The 16329-nt window shown below is 32.4% G+C and overlaps 3 protein-coding genes across 4 annotated transcripts in view; 2 read left to right on the plus strand and 1 right to left on the minus strand.

Annotated features, from left to right (window-relative positions):
* The window catches only part of LOC126748698 (kinesin-like protein KIF21A), a 48944-nt gene extending 41397 nt beyond the window's left edge, over positions 1 to 7547 (plus strand). For both annotated transcript variants that reach the window (XM_050458078.1, XM_050458077.1), the window contains exons 4-9: positions 3985 to 4246; positions 4299 to 6240; positions 6416 to 6747; positions 6804 to 6970; positions 7032 to 7214; positions 7274 to 7547. In XM_050458078.1, the coding sequence (XP_050314035.1) occupies positions 3985 to 4246; positions 4299 to 6240; positions 6416 to 6747; positions 6804 to 6970; positions 7032 to 7214; positions 7274 to 7286 (2899 nt within the window). In that variant the 3' untranslated portion in view covers positions 7287 to 7547. The remainder of the gene's footprint in view (positions 1 to 3984; positions 4247 to 4298; positions 6241 to 6415; positions 6748 to 6803; positions 6971 to 7031; positions 7215 to 7273) is intronic.
* A 208-nt stretch (positions 7548 to 7755) lies between these two features.
* LOC126748699 (keratinocyte-associated protein 2-like) lies at positions 7756 to 11499 on the minus strand. Its single transcript, XM_050458079.1, has 4 exons — positions 11341 to 11499; positions 8329 to 8547; positions 8208 to 8274; positions 7756 to 8144 (listed from the first exon to the last, which is right to left on the minus strand). Exons 1-4 carry the CDS (start codon positions 11342 to 11344, stop codon positions 8033 to 8035), a joined length of 402 nt encoding a protein of 133 aa, XP_050314036.1. The 5' UTR covers positions 11345 to 11499; the 3' UTR covers positions 7756 to 8032.
* Positions 11500 to 12378: 879 nt separating this feature from the next.
* LOC126748579 (translocon-associated protein subunit delta) lies at positions 12379 to 16251 on the plus strand. The gene is made up of 2 exons (XM_050457912.1): positions 12379 to 12743; positions 15835 to 16251. The coding sequence occupies exons 1-2, from the start codon at positions 12498 to 12500 to the stop codon at positions 16093 to 16095; spliced, it is 507 nt and encodes a 168-aa protein (XP_050313869.1). The 5' UTR covers positions 12379 to 12497; the 3' UTR covers positions 16096 to 16251.
* Positions 16252 to 16329: the final 78 nt, after the last annotated feature.

Consider the following 16329-nt stretch of genomic DNA (forward strand, 5'->3'; position numbering starts at 1 on the left):
TTTATACCAAAATGTATCTATACGATCATTACAGCTGAATTGCTATATGTCTCAACAGCCTGGAATTATAAAATGAATTTAGAATAAAATATTAAAAACATGAGTCGTATCTGCTTGAAACTACTGCTATAAAAATTAACATAGAATCATTGATTTAACTGTCCAAAATGAAAGATATAGTCTGAAGTAAAAAACATCATTTCTGAAATGAATGTCTGACAAAAAAAATTATTTGCTTAAATACCCGCAATATAAAAATATAAATCATAGACAATTTATAAGGAATACAATACACAAAATTGAGCAGGATTATATAAACTGTATTGATAATGGTGGTAGTCATATAGAGCAGTTATAGTTATAATTACGTCTAAATTAAAATTTAACAATTGTTAAAATAATGTATCCCTGTCAACAAAAAGATGCTAAATATCACCTTAGTAATAATAAATCTTCTGTTTTTATTGTTTCTACTCAATTCATTTATCTTAAAAAAAAAAACGCCAAACAATAACAATGCAGCGCTTAGCAAGATCTTCAATATATTATTTTTTTAAAGTTTGGAGCCCGATATTTCCGAAACGGTTTAATAAAACATAGTTAAACTATATATATTTGAAATCAGAAAATTCGGCTCTTTTTAACTATGAAGTCATATACAGGGTGATCCATAAGAAAAAACTGATCATCTGTCAAAATTTGACGTTTCTAAACGAAAAAAAATATTTTTGACATTGATTCAAAAATTTAAAGTAAAACCCCAAAAGTTTTGTATTAAATTTTTTTTAACTTTTCGCATTACCCCTGTAAGGGGGTGGTCAATATATGGTGAAAGACCCTGTACATACTGTTACATGATGGATATTTACAAGAAAATTTTAATCTATTTTTTGGTTGTGAAAAATGAGTGATCAGACATTTCGTAATATGTATTTATGAAGATCAAGTAAAAATTAAATGTTTGAAAGGTGAAACATCTTGATTGAAACCAATTGAACTTGATTTTATTAAAGACTAAAAATTGATAATACAAAAAGTTAACAGTAATAAATAAAATCAGATTTTCTCTTTCTTCTTTAGACCCGAAACCTGGAATTGCTGCAAATAAATTAAAACATAACTCCTGGTATTGAAATAAACACATTTTACGAAAAAAAGTAATTAATTTAAAATAGCATTCTTAAAATACACTGAACTCACGCTTACGGCATGAAAAACGAAACTCAAATGATATGACAAATGATGTTCCATCAGTCAGTGTCAAAAACGTCATAACGTTCTCTCACTATTGCCAAGCAAGATGGCCGACATACGATTCCCATATAAGCTTCATATATGTTTCTACGTAATTCTTGGCCAAAATTATTCTGAACCTGATCCAACTACCGTCATTCCGATATTGATTTTACCATTAAATTGAATATTTATCAGACACATTTACAAACAAAACTTCACCTTTATTTCTCGAACAAACTTCCCTCAAGACCTAGTTTTGTCCATTAAACTAGTCTATAGTCACAAATATGGGTCAAATCTGTTTTACAACTAAACTAACAAATGTAGAAATCTATTCGCGTGATTTTGCCCATAATGTTAGCGTGACATTTATCAAAGAATGTGAGATTTGATTTATTGCAAACGCCAAATACAGGGTAGCTAAAACGACCATTTATTTCCCAATATTTAGTTAAGTATATAATTGACATTAATGTACGTAAAACAAAATTTAAATACAAGCTGTGTACGTCACGTATAAAATTAATAGTACGTTAAAAACAAATTCTACAATGTTACAATAGGCAATAACATAAATGTAGTTGTTCCTTTTCAATGGCAAAACACTTTCATCTGTGTAGCTAATTTGTACGTCGTGTATTGCAACGTCGTGGAAAGGTTAAAAAAAAATTCGTTTCAGTACTTGTACGTTGCCTAATTAGATAATATCTAGCATTTCCTATCCAATTGATTGGAACCGTGACATGAAACATTTTAGATAATTACACACGCTATACATCTTGTTCCTGATGATGAAACCATCCAGGTGCTTATTGACGAAACTGTTATCTCCATTTTTGTTTATTGGTTTCCTTAAGGCTGGAAAATTTGTCATAAAATTATAATCCATGAACGGATACTGTAAATATAAGATACTGCTTGGATACTGCATACCTGATTCTGGATTAGCCTGCTCCAATTTTTCTCATATTATTCAATTATTTAAAATCTGCTTTAAAGGAATCATTAGATATTCCATCAAGTACCAGCCGCCTAAGGAGTCCTTAAAATGCTCGGCAAGTGGGTAGCAGAACTAATAACACCATATTAAATTTATTCTTATAGAAGTTTATTTCATATCTGCCTACATGCTACGGTTTCTCGGTAAACACAGTGTATACAGCCCCATAGCGAATTATTAATCATAAGTGCTATTGTCAGAAGTAGCTTTAAATGCCCTGTATTATGGTAAAAAAATGATATTTAAGACTAAAAATAGGTTTGTATAGGGGCACGCAACAACCTTTGCTACAGCGCTATAGGGTAAATGTCGCACCCAAATATTTTATATGCCAGAACACGAAAAATTCATTTTTTTTAATTAGGTTGGGGATTGGGTTTGGCTTGGAATCCTTGAGATTTTAATTTAATTTAACATAATTAATGTTAAGGAGTTTGTCTAGAGATGTCCTCAAGTGACGACCAGACAATCAGTAGGGAGCCCTTTTTTGTTATTAGTATTTTTAGTCTATTTCAAATAGGTAGAGAATAATAAACCCATTTCAAGTATGGAAAAGAAGTACAGGATGACCCTCCAATAATATATCCCATTTTCATAGTTTGCATTGCGAAATTAATTATTTTCACAGAGTGCAGGTAGCACGCCTTGACACAGAAGCTGATGATCCTTATTATTTGAGGCAGAAATGGTCGAAACAAATTTTAAGTAGTTGCAAATTGTTGATGTATACATTTCTTGGATCTGTAGCTAGTAATAATATGTAAACGTATCTTTAGTCTTCTGTCATTAATGTCAATGTCAGTCTTGTAGTGCATAGATGTTGTATATTAAAATAAATCCTCTAAGATCGAATAGTGTATATTAGTGTTAAATACCATTCGATCTACGCAACTCTACACAAATGAACTAACCTGACATACCTCCATCCATGCTTTCTTTAACATGGGGTTTATAGGAAATGTGAAAAAATGTTAATTTTTATAAGTCCCTAGACAAGTAATAACTTAGATATTCTTACTTGTGCCAAAGAAATAGACAATCCTGGTGTTTTTGTTGTTATTTTTAGAAAAATAGCAAAACTTTAAATATATATAAAAAATTGGAAATATATATATAAATTAATTTTATCCCAGTCAAGAGGCAAGAAAGTAAGACAAAAAAACAAAATTAAATTAATACATTTTGAAAACAAAGACAGGTTAACTTCAGTAGTAGTTAATTTTTAAGTACCTAAAAATTCTTACCAGCTCTAGTTCTTTCCATTTGACTATTGATGTTATCTCCACCAAGGAACCCTATGTCTAGAAAACTTACCTCATTCCAAATTCTAGGTCTTTTGTGCAAACTTTTCCCAACCCAACCCAACCTACGAGGCGCTTCCCAAAATTAAAAAGTCAACGTCAAAACTGTCAACAGTGTCACTAACATCTTTACTGTCAAATTTTCCTAATGTCAAGTCACCCTAAGATGGCCGCCGTCCAAAAATCCGCTTTGGCGAATCAAGTTTCATGGGAGTGTATGCTAATTTCTGTTACATTTAAAAATCGCATCTACCTGTACCCTTCTTATAGCGTTCGAACCCTATCTTTCTTTCTCAACTTATTCATTGACTAGGTACTAAGTTTACCTAAATTCTCGGAAATTTACATTTTATTACTCTCTACCTATTTGAAATGCAGTATAAATAAAACTTACTAAACAGCATATTTTACTCAATTTATTTAAAATTTACAATCTTTTTTTTTTAGCTATAATGCCACTATTCTTGCTTATGGCCAAACAGGATCCGGGAAAACCTACACCATGGGCACAGGATTTGATGTTGAACTACCAATGGAACAAAAAGGAATAATCCCCAGGGCCATTCATCACCTTTTCGATGGCATCCAATCTCGAATCGATAAAGCTCATGAAATTGGAATATTGGCACCTGAGTTCAAGGTCATGGTCCAATTCATGGAGCTCTACAATGAAGAAGTCATTGACTTGTTTAACCCTTCTTACACTAAGGTAACATCCAATTCATAAGACATTTATCGTTTTATTTACAATTTTTCTTCAGGAAAAGGTCTATAAAATCCACGAAGACCCTTATGGGGGCATCCAAGTTAAAGGAGTGACATTCAAAACAGTCCAATCCGCTGAAGAAGCTTTACAATGTCTACGACTAGGAGCTCTCTCTCGTACAACAGCCAGTACCCAAATGAACACCCAGTCATCAAGATCACATGCGATATTCACCCTTCATGTAAAGCAACAAAGGCTAGTACCTTCGGAGGAGGAGAACGTTATATCTAATGACTTCGAGACACTTAGTGCCAAATTTCACTTTGTAGATTTGGCTGGATCTGAGAGACTTAAACGCACTGGGGCAACTGGTGAGAGGCAAAAGGAGGGGATATCTATTAACTGTGGTTTATTAGCTTTAGGAAATGTTATCTCGGCTTTAGGAGATAAAACCAAGAGAGCCTTGCACATACCTTATAGGGATTCAAAGCTCACGAGGCTTTTACAAGATAGTTTAGGTGGTAATAGTCAGACTGTGATGATAGCTTGCGTTAGTCCCAGTGACAGAGACTTTATGGAGACTCTGAATACACTGAAGTACGCTAATCGAGCACGTAATATTAAGAACAAAATATTTATTAATCAGGATAAGAGTTCAAAAACGATTTGCCAGTTGAGACAACAGATAGCTCAGTTGCAGCTAGAGTTGGTCGAGTATAAACAAGGTAAAAGAATAATTGGTGAAGATGGAAGTGAATCTGTAAACGATATGTTTTACGAAAATAATATGCTGCAGGGAGAGATAAGTAACCTGCGTACCAGAGTCAAAGCTATGCAAGAAACCATTGATTCGCTTACACTCAGAAATACAAGTCTTCTTGCAGAAAAAGCTATGGGTGGTTGGATCAACAGTGGCACTAACAGCGAAGTAGCTGATATGGTACAGGCATACCTAAAAGAAATCGAAGAGTTACGAGCAAAACTAATGGAATCTAACAATACATGCGAACAGTTAAGGAAACAACTTAGTCGGTCACAAAGTCCTCAGAGACAATCTATGCTAATGAGCTCATCAATGATAGATGAACAGACTTCCTTGTTGGAAATAGCAAAGAAGAACCTGCAAAAAGAAAAAGAAGTACTTAATCGACGATCTATGGAGTTAGATCAAGACAGCGACGGCGGTAATAGTGAAGATGAGTCCACCAGTGATAATGAAGATGTTAATAATGAACTTAACGATGAACTAATCACACTAACAAACGATATTGATATGAAGCAAAAGTTAATAGACGAGTTGGAGCTTTCTCAAAGGCGAATGCAGACGATGAGACAACACTATGAGGATAAACTAATGCAGCTGCAACACCGAATTCAAAATACTCAGGAAGAAAGAGATAAGGTTCTACACAGGTACAGTTCCCATTCAGAACCTTCTGATAAAATAAAGAAAATTAAGGAAGACTACACAAGAAAAATTAATGACATGCAGAGAGAATTAAAAAGACTACAAGCAGCACAAAAAGAACACGTGAGACTAGTCAGGAATCAAAGCCAGTATGAACAAACGCTCAAAGGGTACAAAGATGAACTCTTGGAAATGAAAAGGGCCAAGGTCAGGCTGATTATTAAAATGAAAGAAGAAGCTCAAAAACACAAGGAGGCTGAGTTAAAACGAGAAAGAGAAATTGCCAAATTGCGTAAAGAAACTAGAAAAAATGCGAATGTTATAAGGACTATGGAAAACGAGAGACGAATAAGAGATCAAGTGTTAAAAAGGAAACAGGAAGAAGTATCAGTATTAAGAAAAAGCCAAAGAGGTCGTCTTAGCCTAAAAGCGGCCGGACGGGTACCTACTAAAGCATTTTCCGAAAAAACAGCAAAGCAGAAATGGTTGCAGGTTGAGAAATCTGTTAATAATATCGCTTTAAGCCGGCGTGGGTTAGTTGAACAGGAAGTCCGCATGGAGCACTTCTTGGAAAAGCGAGAAGCACTTGGTGAGTTACTAATTTTCTTTGAAGTTCATTGCTCTAATATTAATATTGAAATAGCTTTATAGGGAATCTATTTTTGTCTCATAAATAACAGTGGAGCTTATTAAGTTTAAATATTCATGAATTTTCTAGGGCAATTTAATTTCGGAAATAAATTGAAATGTTTATTACATTTTAGGGAAGGAACTAGAGATTTTAGAAGAAAGACGAAAAATAGCCGTCCAAAAGGATCAAGACATCATGCAGCTAGATAGCTACATAGAAGATATCAAAGAAAACATTAACTACGTCCAAGAAATCATCGCTGAGACTCAACAGAACGTTATTGACATAGAAAAAAATTTGGACCCAGCAGACACTGCTGGGCTAGAACAAATCGTTGCTTCAGTATATGATATCGGAGAGGCCAAATATATAATACAGAAGCTTTACAACATGACATTGGCCCAAAGCCATGCTGTGGCACAAAGGGATGCCAAGCTAAGAGAAAATGAGGCTAACTTAGTAGAGGTAACCAAACGTACAATATACCGCACAAGAAAAACATACCAATTTGTGTATTTCAGCTGCAACAAGAGGCAAATGTGAAAGGCCAACTGCTAGACCACCTTTTGCACAATGAGATTCCTATATTTTCCAAGGAATTAGTAACGAGCGTTTCCAGTAACAGCAATGATATCACTAGCTCCAACAATTCTTCTAGATCTTCTTCTCCTATTCCACCTGAGTCTCGGTAAAGCATAACATTTTAATATAACAATAATATGTCTATAATAAATACTTTCCTTCCAAAGCCTGCAAGTTCCTGAACCACAGGTTCCTCAAACCCGTTCCAAAATAAGGAGAAGAACTGCGCAACCAAATGAAATGCTTTTTGGTTTAAACACTAGCATGTCACAGTCTCACCATGACTCACACAGCTTATTTAAGCTCGACTGCAGTCTGCAGAGAGTCCCCAGTGTACCTGGGGGTCTGAAGTAAGTCTACACCATGATAAGTGTACGCTACTAAGTGAATTTATTCCAATTTATTTTAGGTTGAACTCCTGATGACTCCCAAGGAACATATACATCCACAAGATGATAGAGTGCACAAGCAGATTGGAGAAGAAGCTAGAAATGTACTTGCTAGCAGTAGTATTAATAAGTGTCAGTTATACCTACCAGCAACTAATAATGGTTTTACATTGTTACAGTTAATTGTTTTTGTGTCAATTTTATTACTATTATTATTAATGTTAATAATTTTATGATATTTAATAATTATGTATTTATAAATAGATAGTAACTAATGTTCATATAGACAATAAATATTGCTGGTATTATTTTCCTTTCATGCCACCAAAGATCCATTTTAGGTTTTTTAATTGTGCGGTGCGATATAATATAGAATCTATGTTGAGACGAGTGCAGTAATCAGGTGGCAGTGTAAAATTATACTATTAGATGGAAGAAGTTAAAAAGAAATTATCACTTTATTAAAATATAAATCAACCCTCAAAAATAAATTAAACACACATTTCAAAATATATAATTATAAATAAATATACTTCTGAAATATTCAAAGAAAAAACACAATAATTAAACCAAAATATATATAAAAGTATAAAATCTTACTGGGCAACATAACATTATGGAGATTCACAAATGGTTACTTTATATGTATATTGAATACTATATATATTTCATATGAATATGTGATTCAAAATTTTTATATAAACAATTAATGGAAAGTTGATATTTATCAAACCTCAATCTGACTGGGATTGAAGGGAGACACTCCTTTTTCTACGGTTTCATAAGTTCTTTTTTTTCTTAGTAGTTAAGACAACTTGGACGGTAGGTGCCTCATAGTATTTCTGAGAGTAATCATTAATGTAATATAGTGCCAACATGGATAGTAGGAAGCTAAAAGGAAAAGTATTTTTTAATAATGTGAAATATTGTTCGAAACATAATAAAGAAACTTACCAAGATGTACCAGCTACTCTATGAATACTTGTGGCAGCAGATACTGCTAGTAATAAAGCTAACAATACTAAAAAAAACAAATTGTTATTCAAAATACTATTTGGCTGAGAGGAATCATTACTTTCTGGAAAGATCCCCATAGTATAATACTTTCCAAAATACAAAGATTCCAAATTTCCTATCACAGTTAAAGTAAAGGTGAAGAGTAGAGATCCTAGCAGTCCTCCAAGTAGGGTGTGATGACTAGTAGAGGCGAGAAGAGATTTCCAAGTATGTATAGAAGATAATAACACCAAGCAACAAAGGCTTGCCATTATAAGTGATGATTTTGTAGAAGCAACTGAAAATGAGGCCAAATTATTAATAATAATAATATTGTTTTACTTGCCTAAATTACATTTGGAGCATTCGCAAATACATTTCTATATTATTTCTAAATATTGGTAGTGGGAGACTCTATACAACAATTGAACGAATTTGAGTTAAGTTTCGTCAATGTTGTGGAAACATCAAGAAACTGCTATGTCAAGTATCATGTCAAGTGTATGTTTATTTCCAACTGTACCAAATTTAGAAAGATGTGTTGTTTTTATATACAACACCATTGGTAAATATACAAGCTTAATTATTGTTAAAATTTGTAATTGTTTAAATAAAGGTCTACAACTGTCAGTACGATTTTTATTATACAATATTCTTATTGCAGTTTTTTGCATTTTAAAAACTTGTACCCAATCTGTTGAATTTCCCCAAAAGACAAGACCATATAGGATAGCCTTATTGAATGAAAAAGACCCATATCTCTATTTTATAATAGGTAGGTACTTTCAGGAAATATTTAGTGGTAGCTTTTTATAATAGTAGTACATATTATTATAGAATAATGTTTAATTAGAATTAATAAGAATAATTAATTTTGAAATAGCAACAGCTGTAAATTGTATTTTATAATGTTAGGTATACAGTGTGATGACTTTAACTGGAATAAATTCAGTTAAGAAAAATCAAATTTTATCTCGCAAAATTCCTGAGACCCGTCGATTTTTGTTTATTTTTTTTCACATTTCAACATAGTTTTTGTATTTCTTCACCTACAGGGGGGTCCAAATTAACCCAAACTTTTTTTTCTCAAATGGAGAGCCATTTTTTTTAAACTCTCATTGAAAAGAGCCCTTTTTCTTTTGTGATACTTCACAAAAGAAACCTATTTACTTTTGTGATTATCTAAAGGAGAAATACGAAAAAAAAATAAACCATTAAATTATTAAAAGTTGCGTTTAATGTATAAGACGCTCAAAATGAGCACCATTTACTTGTTGGCAAAGCCAAGACGATAATAAAATTCGTTTCTGACATTTTCTAACACTTCTGGAGATATTTGTCGGATTTCTTGCCTAATACGTTCTTTGAGTTCGTCTAGGTTTCCTGGTTTGCTCATATAAATTTAACTTTTCAAATGTCCCCACAGAAAAAAATCAAGTGGGGTGAGATCGGGAGAACGTGCCGGCCACTCGATTGCACCCCTTCTACCAATCCATCTGTTTGGAAAATTGTCATCTAAATACTGGCGTACATTACGGGCATAATGTGGGAGAGCACCATCTTGTTGCATCCAGATTCTTTCATCATACAAATCTGGATCGAACTGACTTGGATATAAGGCACGTAAGGCTGGAACTAGTTCATGTTCAAGAAATTCTGGATATCTTTCCCCAGTTAAAGTATCATTGAAGAATATGGGCCCTATAACTTGCCTGCCAATTATGCCAGCCCAAACATTAGTTTTCTGGGGATATTGTGTATTAGTTTCCCTTACCCAGTGTGGGTTCTCGTCAGACCAGTAGCGACAGTTCTGCTTATTAACATGGCCATTTGGGGTGAATGTAGCCTCATCAGAAAAAAGGATCCACTCCGAAGATATGCGATTTTCGTCAATGGCGTTCATTATTAATTCACAGAACTGAACTCTGCGATATGGATTGTCTTCCAATAACTCTTAAACGGGTTGCATTTTATAAGGTCGTTTGTTTGCACTTTTTAAAATTTTTAGCACAGATTTATGATGAATAGAGTTTTCGCGAGCTACTCTTCTGGCTGCAGTTACCGGATTTTCTTTCATCGCTAAGAATACATTTAATTGGGTGTTTCTACTGATTTTAGAAGACCTTTGTCTTGAAACATCCCTCACATGCCCAACTTCTTGAAATCTGCTTTCGATTTTACTAACCGTACCTTGGTTAATAGGTGGCAAATCTGGATATTTCTGCCTGAATAAGTGAACAACCTCTAGCTGAGTTCGACTTCTGTCCCCATAACCAATCATCATTAAGATTTCAATCTTGTGGGATTCAGTTAAATAAGGCATTTTTTCAATATAAGTTAACTTATTTAACAACTGGTTGAAATTCACTTTAACAGTGACACTACAACAATGTCAGGAAATGTCTCGATACCAATAAAATAAACAAACACACCAAAAATTTACCAACACAAAATATTTAAAGACTTTTAATAATTTAATGGTTTTTATTTCTTTTTCGTATTTCTCCTTTAGATAATCACAAAAGTAAATAGGGAAATTTAATCAGGAAAAAGGGCTCTTTTCAATGAGAGTTTAAAAAAAGTGGCTTTCCATTTGAAAAAAAAAGTTGGGGTTAATTTGGACCCCCCCCTGTAGGTGAAAAAATACAAAAACTATCTTGAAATGTGAAAAAAAATAAACAAAAATCGACGGGTCTCAGGAATTTTGCGAGATAAAATTTGATTAGTTTTAACTGAATTTATTCCAGTTAAAGTCACCACACTGTATGTAAGTTTTTGGGTTGTAAAAAATGTATAATACTAGGGGCATTAAAACTGTGTACAAGTTGCCGACATGCAACTTTTAGCTTTTGGACTCTACAATTATTTATTGCATACCTTTACGCTATCCTAGAAAGGAAATAAATATGATATTTTACTCTATTTTGCTGTTATAACAGAATGGTTTAAATTCTATTAAAATCATACAATTTTAATACAAATTAGGAGTTTTTTGATCTAATGGGGTGGATTTACATGAAAACTATGGAGAAGTTCAATTAAAACTCTTCACATAAGAGTTAACAAATATATAAATTATTAGAGTATTTACCCATTGTCCTTGTAACTATATAATTTATAGTTTTTCGGCCGGCTTTCTCCAAAACGTTTTAAAAATTTTAATTGAATACTATTTTAGAAAACGTAAACATCACCAAATCTATACGTCGTTATATGACAGTTGGACCAGTGTCGCCAACATTCCTTGGACCTCCCAATATGTCCCTAGAAAATGTTTTCTAGTAGAGGCTTTACGAAAAAAACAATACATAAAGATCAAATTTCAAGAATTCTTAATTATTAAAATTTCCTTTGAACAAATCTTTCGTTATTTCCTCCGGTAGTGATTTAAATTTCCCTAAGAGCAAAACTTCCTTGTTGTTGGCCACACTGTTGGCTCTGAGAAGACAGGGTATCATTCTGCCAAACTGTCAACGTCAAAGCTTAAAGGAGTTTTACACTATCCATGACATCATAGACGATCAGTGCGATGTCGCAAAGACATCTTATTATTGATTTTTATTAGTTTTTCACAGAAAACAAACATATTTTTGGTTTAATAAGCAGCAAGTATTTTAGCGGTTTATATAATTTTTTTTAGTTTATTACAAATTCACATTCAATTTATTCAACTCTAAGTTAGTTCTCCTTATAGTTTTCCTATATGAATAGAATGAAGTATGAGAGTAATAAAATCATACTAAAATGAGATATAGATTCTTTTAATAGCTTTAAAAGTTACCTACTTTATATAGTGTCCTTAGTTAATTTTTGTTCTGTTCTCTTTGATTTTGTGCCAGTGAGCACTCTTCACATCACACATTTCCAATGTGTTTGCAAAAAAAATAATAATGAAAATAAGATAAAGTAGGTTGCTAATTAATAAATTCATCATAAATTGCAAACCATTAATATACTAATTACCAGTTAATAAATTTGAAGGAAGAAATCTTTTAAGCGCCATCTTGTTGTCGTAGCCATAACTAAAGTATAATGACATTAAGCAACTACAGAAACGGCATCATCGTAATATATATACACGTGTACATGTTCACCAATTCGGCATCATGGCACTTTCACACGATTACAGTGAGTTGTCAAATATATTCAAAATTTCTCATATTTGGCTCTACGTGGCCACAGAAAACAGTTTATTCCTGACTGAAACTTGTGTGATAGTAACTTAAACTTACCAATACCTTAACTAAAATGTGGCGAAACTTGTTGTTTTCTTCCCTCTTGGTGGTTTTCCTGTCCGGATTAAGCTTGGCCTGCACAAATCCACAAGTAACCTCAAAATCCTTTACCACTCAAGATGCCACTATTGTAACCCATATCGCTTATATTGCCGATTTCCAAGTAAAATGCTCTTCTGGAGATGTTTCCAATTTGTATGCTGAGCTGGAAGATGGCAGTATTGTCCCTGTTGCCCAAGTAGCACCTGACACTTACCAGGTAAGTTTGGTTAGTTTTCCATTGCTTACTAAGATAAGTACAGGTTTTCCACATTATTATTTTACATTTATTTTATATAAACAGCTGGAACACTATATTCAGTTCTAGTTCTTTAAGTTGCAGTATAAAATTTCCTAATATACCATATGGAAGTGTCTGTGTAAAAACCTGAAACAATTCTGAGATCTAAGTTACAAGCTATGCTATGTAACACACAAATAAATAGCTGGAATGATATATTAACTACCCATTTAAACCTCAATTTCTTATGACTAAATGTAGAGTCCCTCATGGTGACATACCTTTATGTCTTTAGTAATGACCTGTTTCAAGAGTTAGGTATATCAAATTTGAACCACCTATGTCAGTTTGTAGATGACATGTCAATTACTATTAAAAAAAAAAATTAAAGATGCCATAAAAAAGGCAAATATCACATCCACAAATTTTTATTTTTGTTACAAAAAATTAACCATAGACAACAACATTATGGCACAAAAAATCTTTTAACAGCCAAGCAAGCAAGCAACCTTTCTAAGCAGGTTATAAAAGATACTAAAATCTTGAGAGAAACATGTATCAAGAGTGAAATAAAGAGTTTTGGTTAGTGGTAAAACTGTTTCATAATTTAAGATGCCCTACTGTAAGATAACAGGAATTCAGTCTCGTTACTAAACATTCACATTTTAATTTATTATTAAATTTACATACACCCCAAAATGTTGATCAATATAGTGACTTAAATGACACAAGTACCATGGATTCCTCTTCTTTTTGTCTATTTAATGTTCTTCTTTTTGTTAATTTAGGTGCATTTGTTAAGAAAATTAGTGTTTCAACAGATTCTTTCTCAGATTCAAGGTAGGTTCTTATGGAATAGATTTATAAACTCAACTCTGAAAGATAATAAAATACCAAAAAACCTGAAGTGCTCAATTGTAAAACCTATTCCAAAAGCACAAAACCTTAGGCAGCAAGAACATTATTGCTCTATAAATATGCTTCGAGCAATTGAAATTACAAAAATTAGTTGAACTATTTATTTATGCACAATAGATAAGATTCTGTACTGAAAAATGATATAAAAAATAAAAATTAATCTGGTTTTAGAAGATATCACCACTCATGTGATTCAATTATAGTATAGTATAATATTACATAAGTATTAATGAAATATAGTGAAATAGTCTTATCTTTTTTTGAATCTTACTTATCTGAGATATATCAAATGGTCAAATGCAATAATAGTTTTTCTGAAAACTAATTATGTGAAAATTATCTAAAAATGTAAACCTATTTATGGGGTTATTTGCTTTGTATATCACTGACATAACATCAAGCTTAAAATTTTGCCAAATACATCAATTTATTGATGACACTGTCATCTTTTTTAACTCTAAGTCACATATTATATCGTTCTTTCTACAACTCTTGATGAAGGATTAAAGTTAGAGATGATTGTTGTGTATGATTATTGTGAGTATGTCATTAGTAAAGTGAGTAAGAAAAATGGGTTTTTATTTAATTTTTTGTTGTTTAACCCTTTTGCGTCGACTTTATTTTGTAAATTAATAGACTGAAATTACTGTTGGGTCATATATGTGTCCCATCCAACTTTCAAAAGATACTGATGGTACATTATGTAATGATTTTTATATAGCCTGTTGTCCCGCATTCAGCAATGCTTTTCAACAAAATATTCAAGCAGTGCAGTCAATTGTTTTAGAATAGGTAGTACTTTAGGATAGTACTTTAAGAGATAACCAGGTACTTATTTGTTATGACCGTTTTTTTACTTCTGTAAATTTAATAAACACTTTACCTTTCCCTCAACTTGGAACTTGCATAACCACTCAAAAGAATATGCTGAAATTTGAGCAATTTGATAAAAAGACAGTGAAAAGATGAGACATGCAGTGTCTTTGCAATAATTATGGTACAATAGCATTCAATTGGATGGATACTAAAGAAGTAATGGTCCTGAGTAACTGTCATACTTACTAATCATGTAGTTGAGGTTGCAAGGAGTGGTAAAGATGGTAAAAAAATGACACTAAGTTGTCCCGAAGCAATACACACATATAATTCCTTTATGGGGGGCATAGACCTGTCCGATCAACTTACAGGCCTATATGACATTGACAAGTCATTAAAACGGTGGAAAAAAATTTATTACAAGCTATTGTTAACCACAGCAGTTAATGCTTGGATAATCTTCAAGAAACTTCATAACAGAGATACTCCGATTCTGACATACTTGGTAAATCTGATAGAACAACTGATAGGAATTGGACGTGAAAATGCTGCTTTAATTCGCAAGAGATCATTTGATAGGACCACACTATCCTCTAAAAATATAATTAATGTTGGAGACCATCTACCTATCCTTTCAAAAACCAGAAGAAGATGCCGTCGTTGTGCCCAGCAAAAAGTAGAAAAAAGGACGGTCATGTTATGCTCCGCCTGTGACGTACCACTATGTAAAAAATGTTTCTCATCTTATCACTCCTAATGTTGTATTTTTTTGAAAAAAATAAATAATATGATTTTCTTGATCTTGGTTTATTTTACTATTGGGACATATAAAACCCAAACAAATATACTGCTGGGACATATATAGCCCACACTATACTTACTATACTAACAAATAAAAAAAGTTGCATTTTCAAAAACCACATTTTTGATGGGACAAGTATGTCCCAATCGACGCGAAAGGGTTAAGGTACAAACTGTCTTTACAAGCAAAGAAATTAATTTTTAATAGCATAATAAAACCACATTACTATAACTACTATGGGTAACTGTTTTATTGCGGAACAAACATAAATAAGTTGCAAGTACTGCCAAATAGAACTATTTTAAATTGTAGTAAATATGAACCAATAACAAATATGTTAAAAATCTTTAAATTGGCTTGATCTAGAACCTAGTTATAAATATCTACTTCTTTTATTTATTCATAAAATAAGGCTTCTACCTCCATATTAGCAAAATTAATACAAAATATCTGACTATAATTAATCACCTCTTATATTTTGCAATGACTTTCATCATAGTTATAATAAATTATCAAAATCTCCTTTTTTTCTAGGTAAGCTGGAGTGAAGAAAATAAATTAGCAAGACGAGGTGAACATCTAATCAGAATCTTCGATGAAGAGGGTTTCGGTGCAGTAAGAAAAGCCCTTAGAGCAAATGAGCCAAGTTCATCAGTAAAAGAGTCATTTACAGTGTCTGTTAACCACTATGGTGCTTACAATGGACCATGGTTAAGAAGTGAATTTGTAGCTGTACTGGTTTCCTTAGTTGTGACTTATGTGGCCATCACAAACAAATCCAAAATTGTTTCATAAGTAGAAGCTAAAAAGACTTTTAAATTTTTGAAATTCATTATTTATATTATGGCATCATTTGATCATTTTTGTTATGTTCATTGTCTTTAGTTTGTTCATGTATGCTTTCTTTTTATGTCTTGAAAAGGATAATAATACACATGCTTCTAAGAAGTATATGAACTTGTTTATTTATTTAAAAAAAAAACCTAAAATAAAACACTTGGATGCACATATTCCATTTTATTAACAAAA

Source organism: Anthonomus grandis, chromosome 22, assembly GCF_022605725.1.
Source record: "Anthonomus grandis grandis chromosome 22, icAntGran1.3, whole genome shotgun sequence".
NCBI classification, from domain to species: Eukaryota; Metazoa; Arthropoda; class Insecta; order Coleoptera; family Curculionidae; genus Anthonomus; species Anthonomus grandis.

Bases quoted from the DNA above. Each gene is read 5' to 3' on its own strand.
- LOC126748699 (XM_050458079.1), bottom strand. The intron at 8,275-8,328 runs GTAATGATTCCT...TGTTTTTTTTAG, and splicing joins TATGGGGATCTTTCCAGAAA to TATTGTTAGCTTTATTACTA. The intron at 8,145-8,207 runs GTAAGTTTCTTT...TTTTCCTTTTAG, and splicing joins AGAGTAGCTGGTACATCTTG to CTTCCTACTATCCATGTTGG.
- LOC126748579 (XM_050457912.1), top strand. From the start codon at position 12,498: ATGTGGCGAAACTTGTTGTTTTCTTCCCTCTTGGTGGTTTTCCTGTCC. The intron at 12,744-15,834 runs GTAAGTTTGGTT...CTTTTTTTCTAG, and splicing joins TAGCACCTGACACTTACCAG to GTAAGCTGGAGTGAAGAAAA.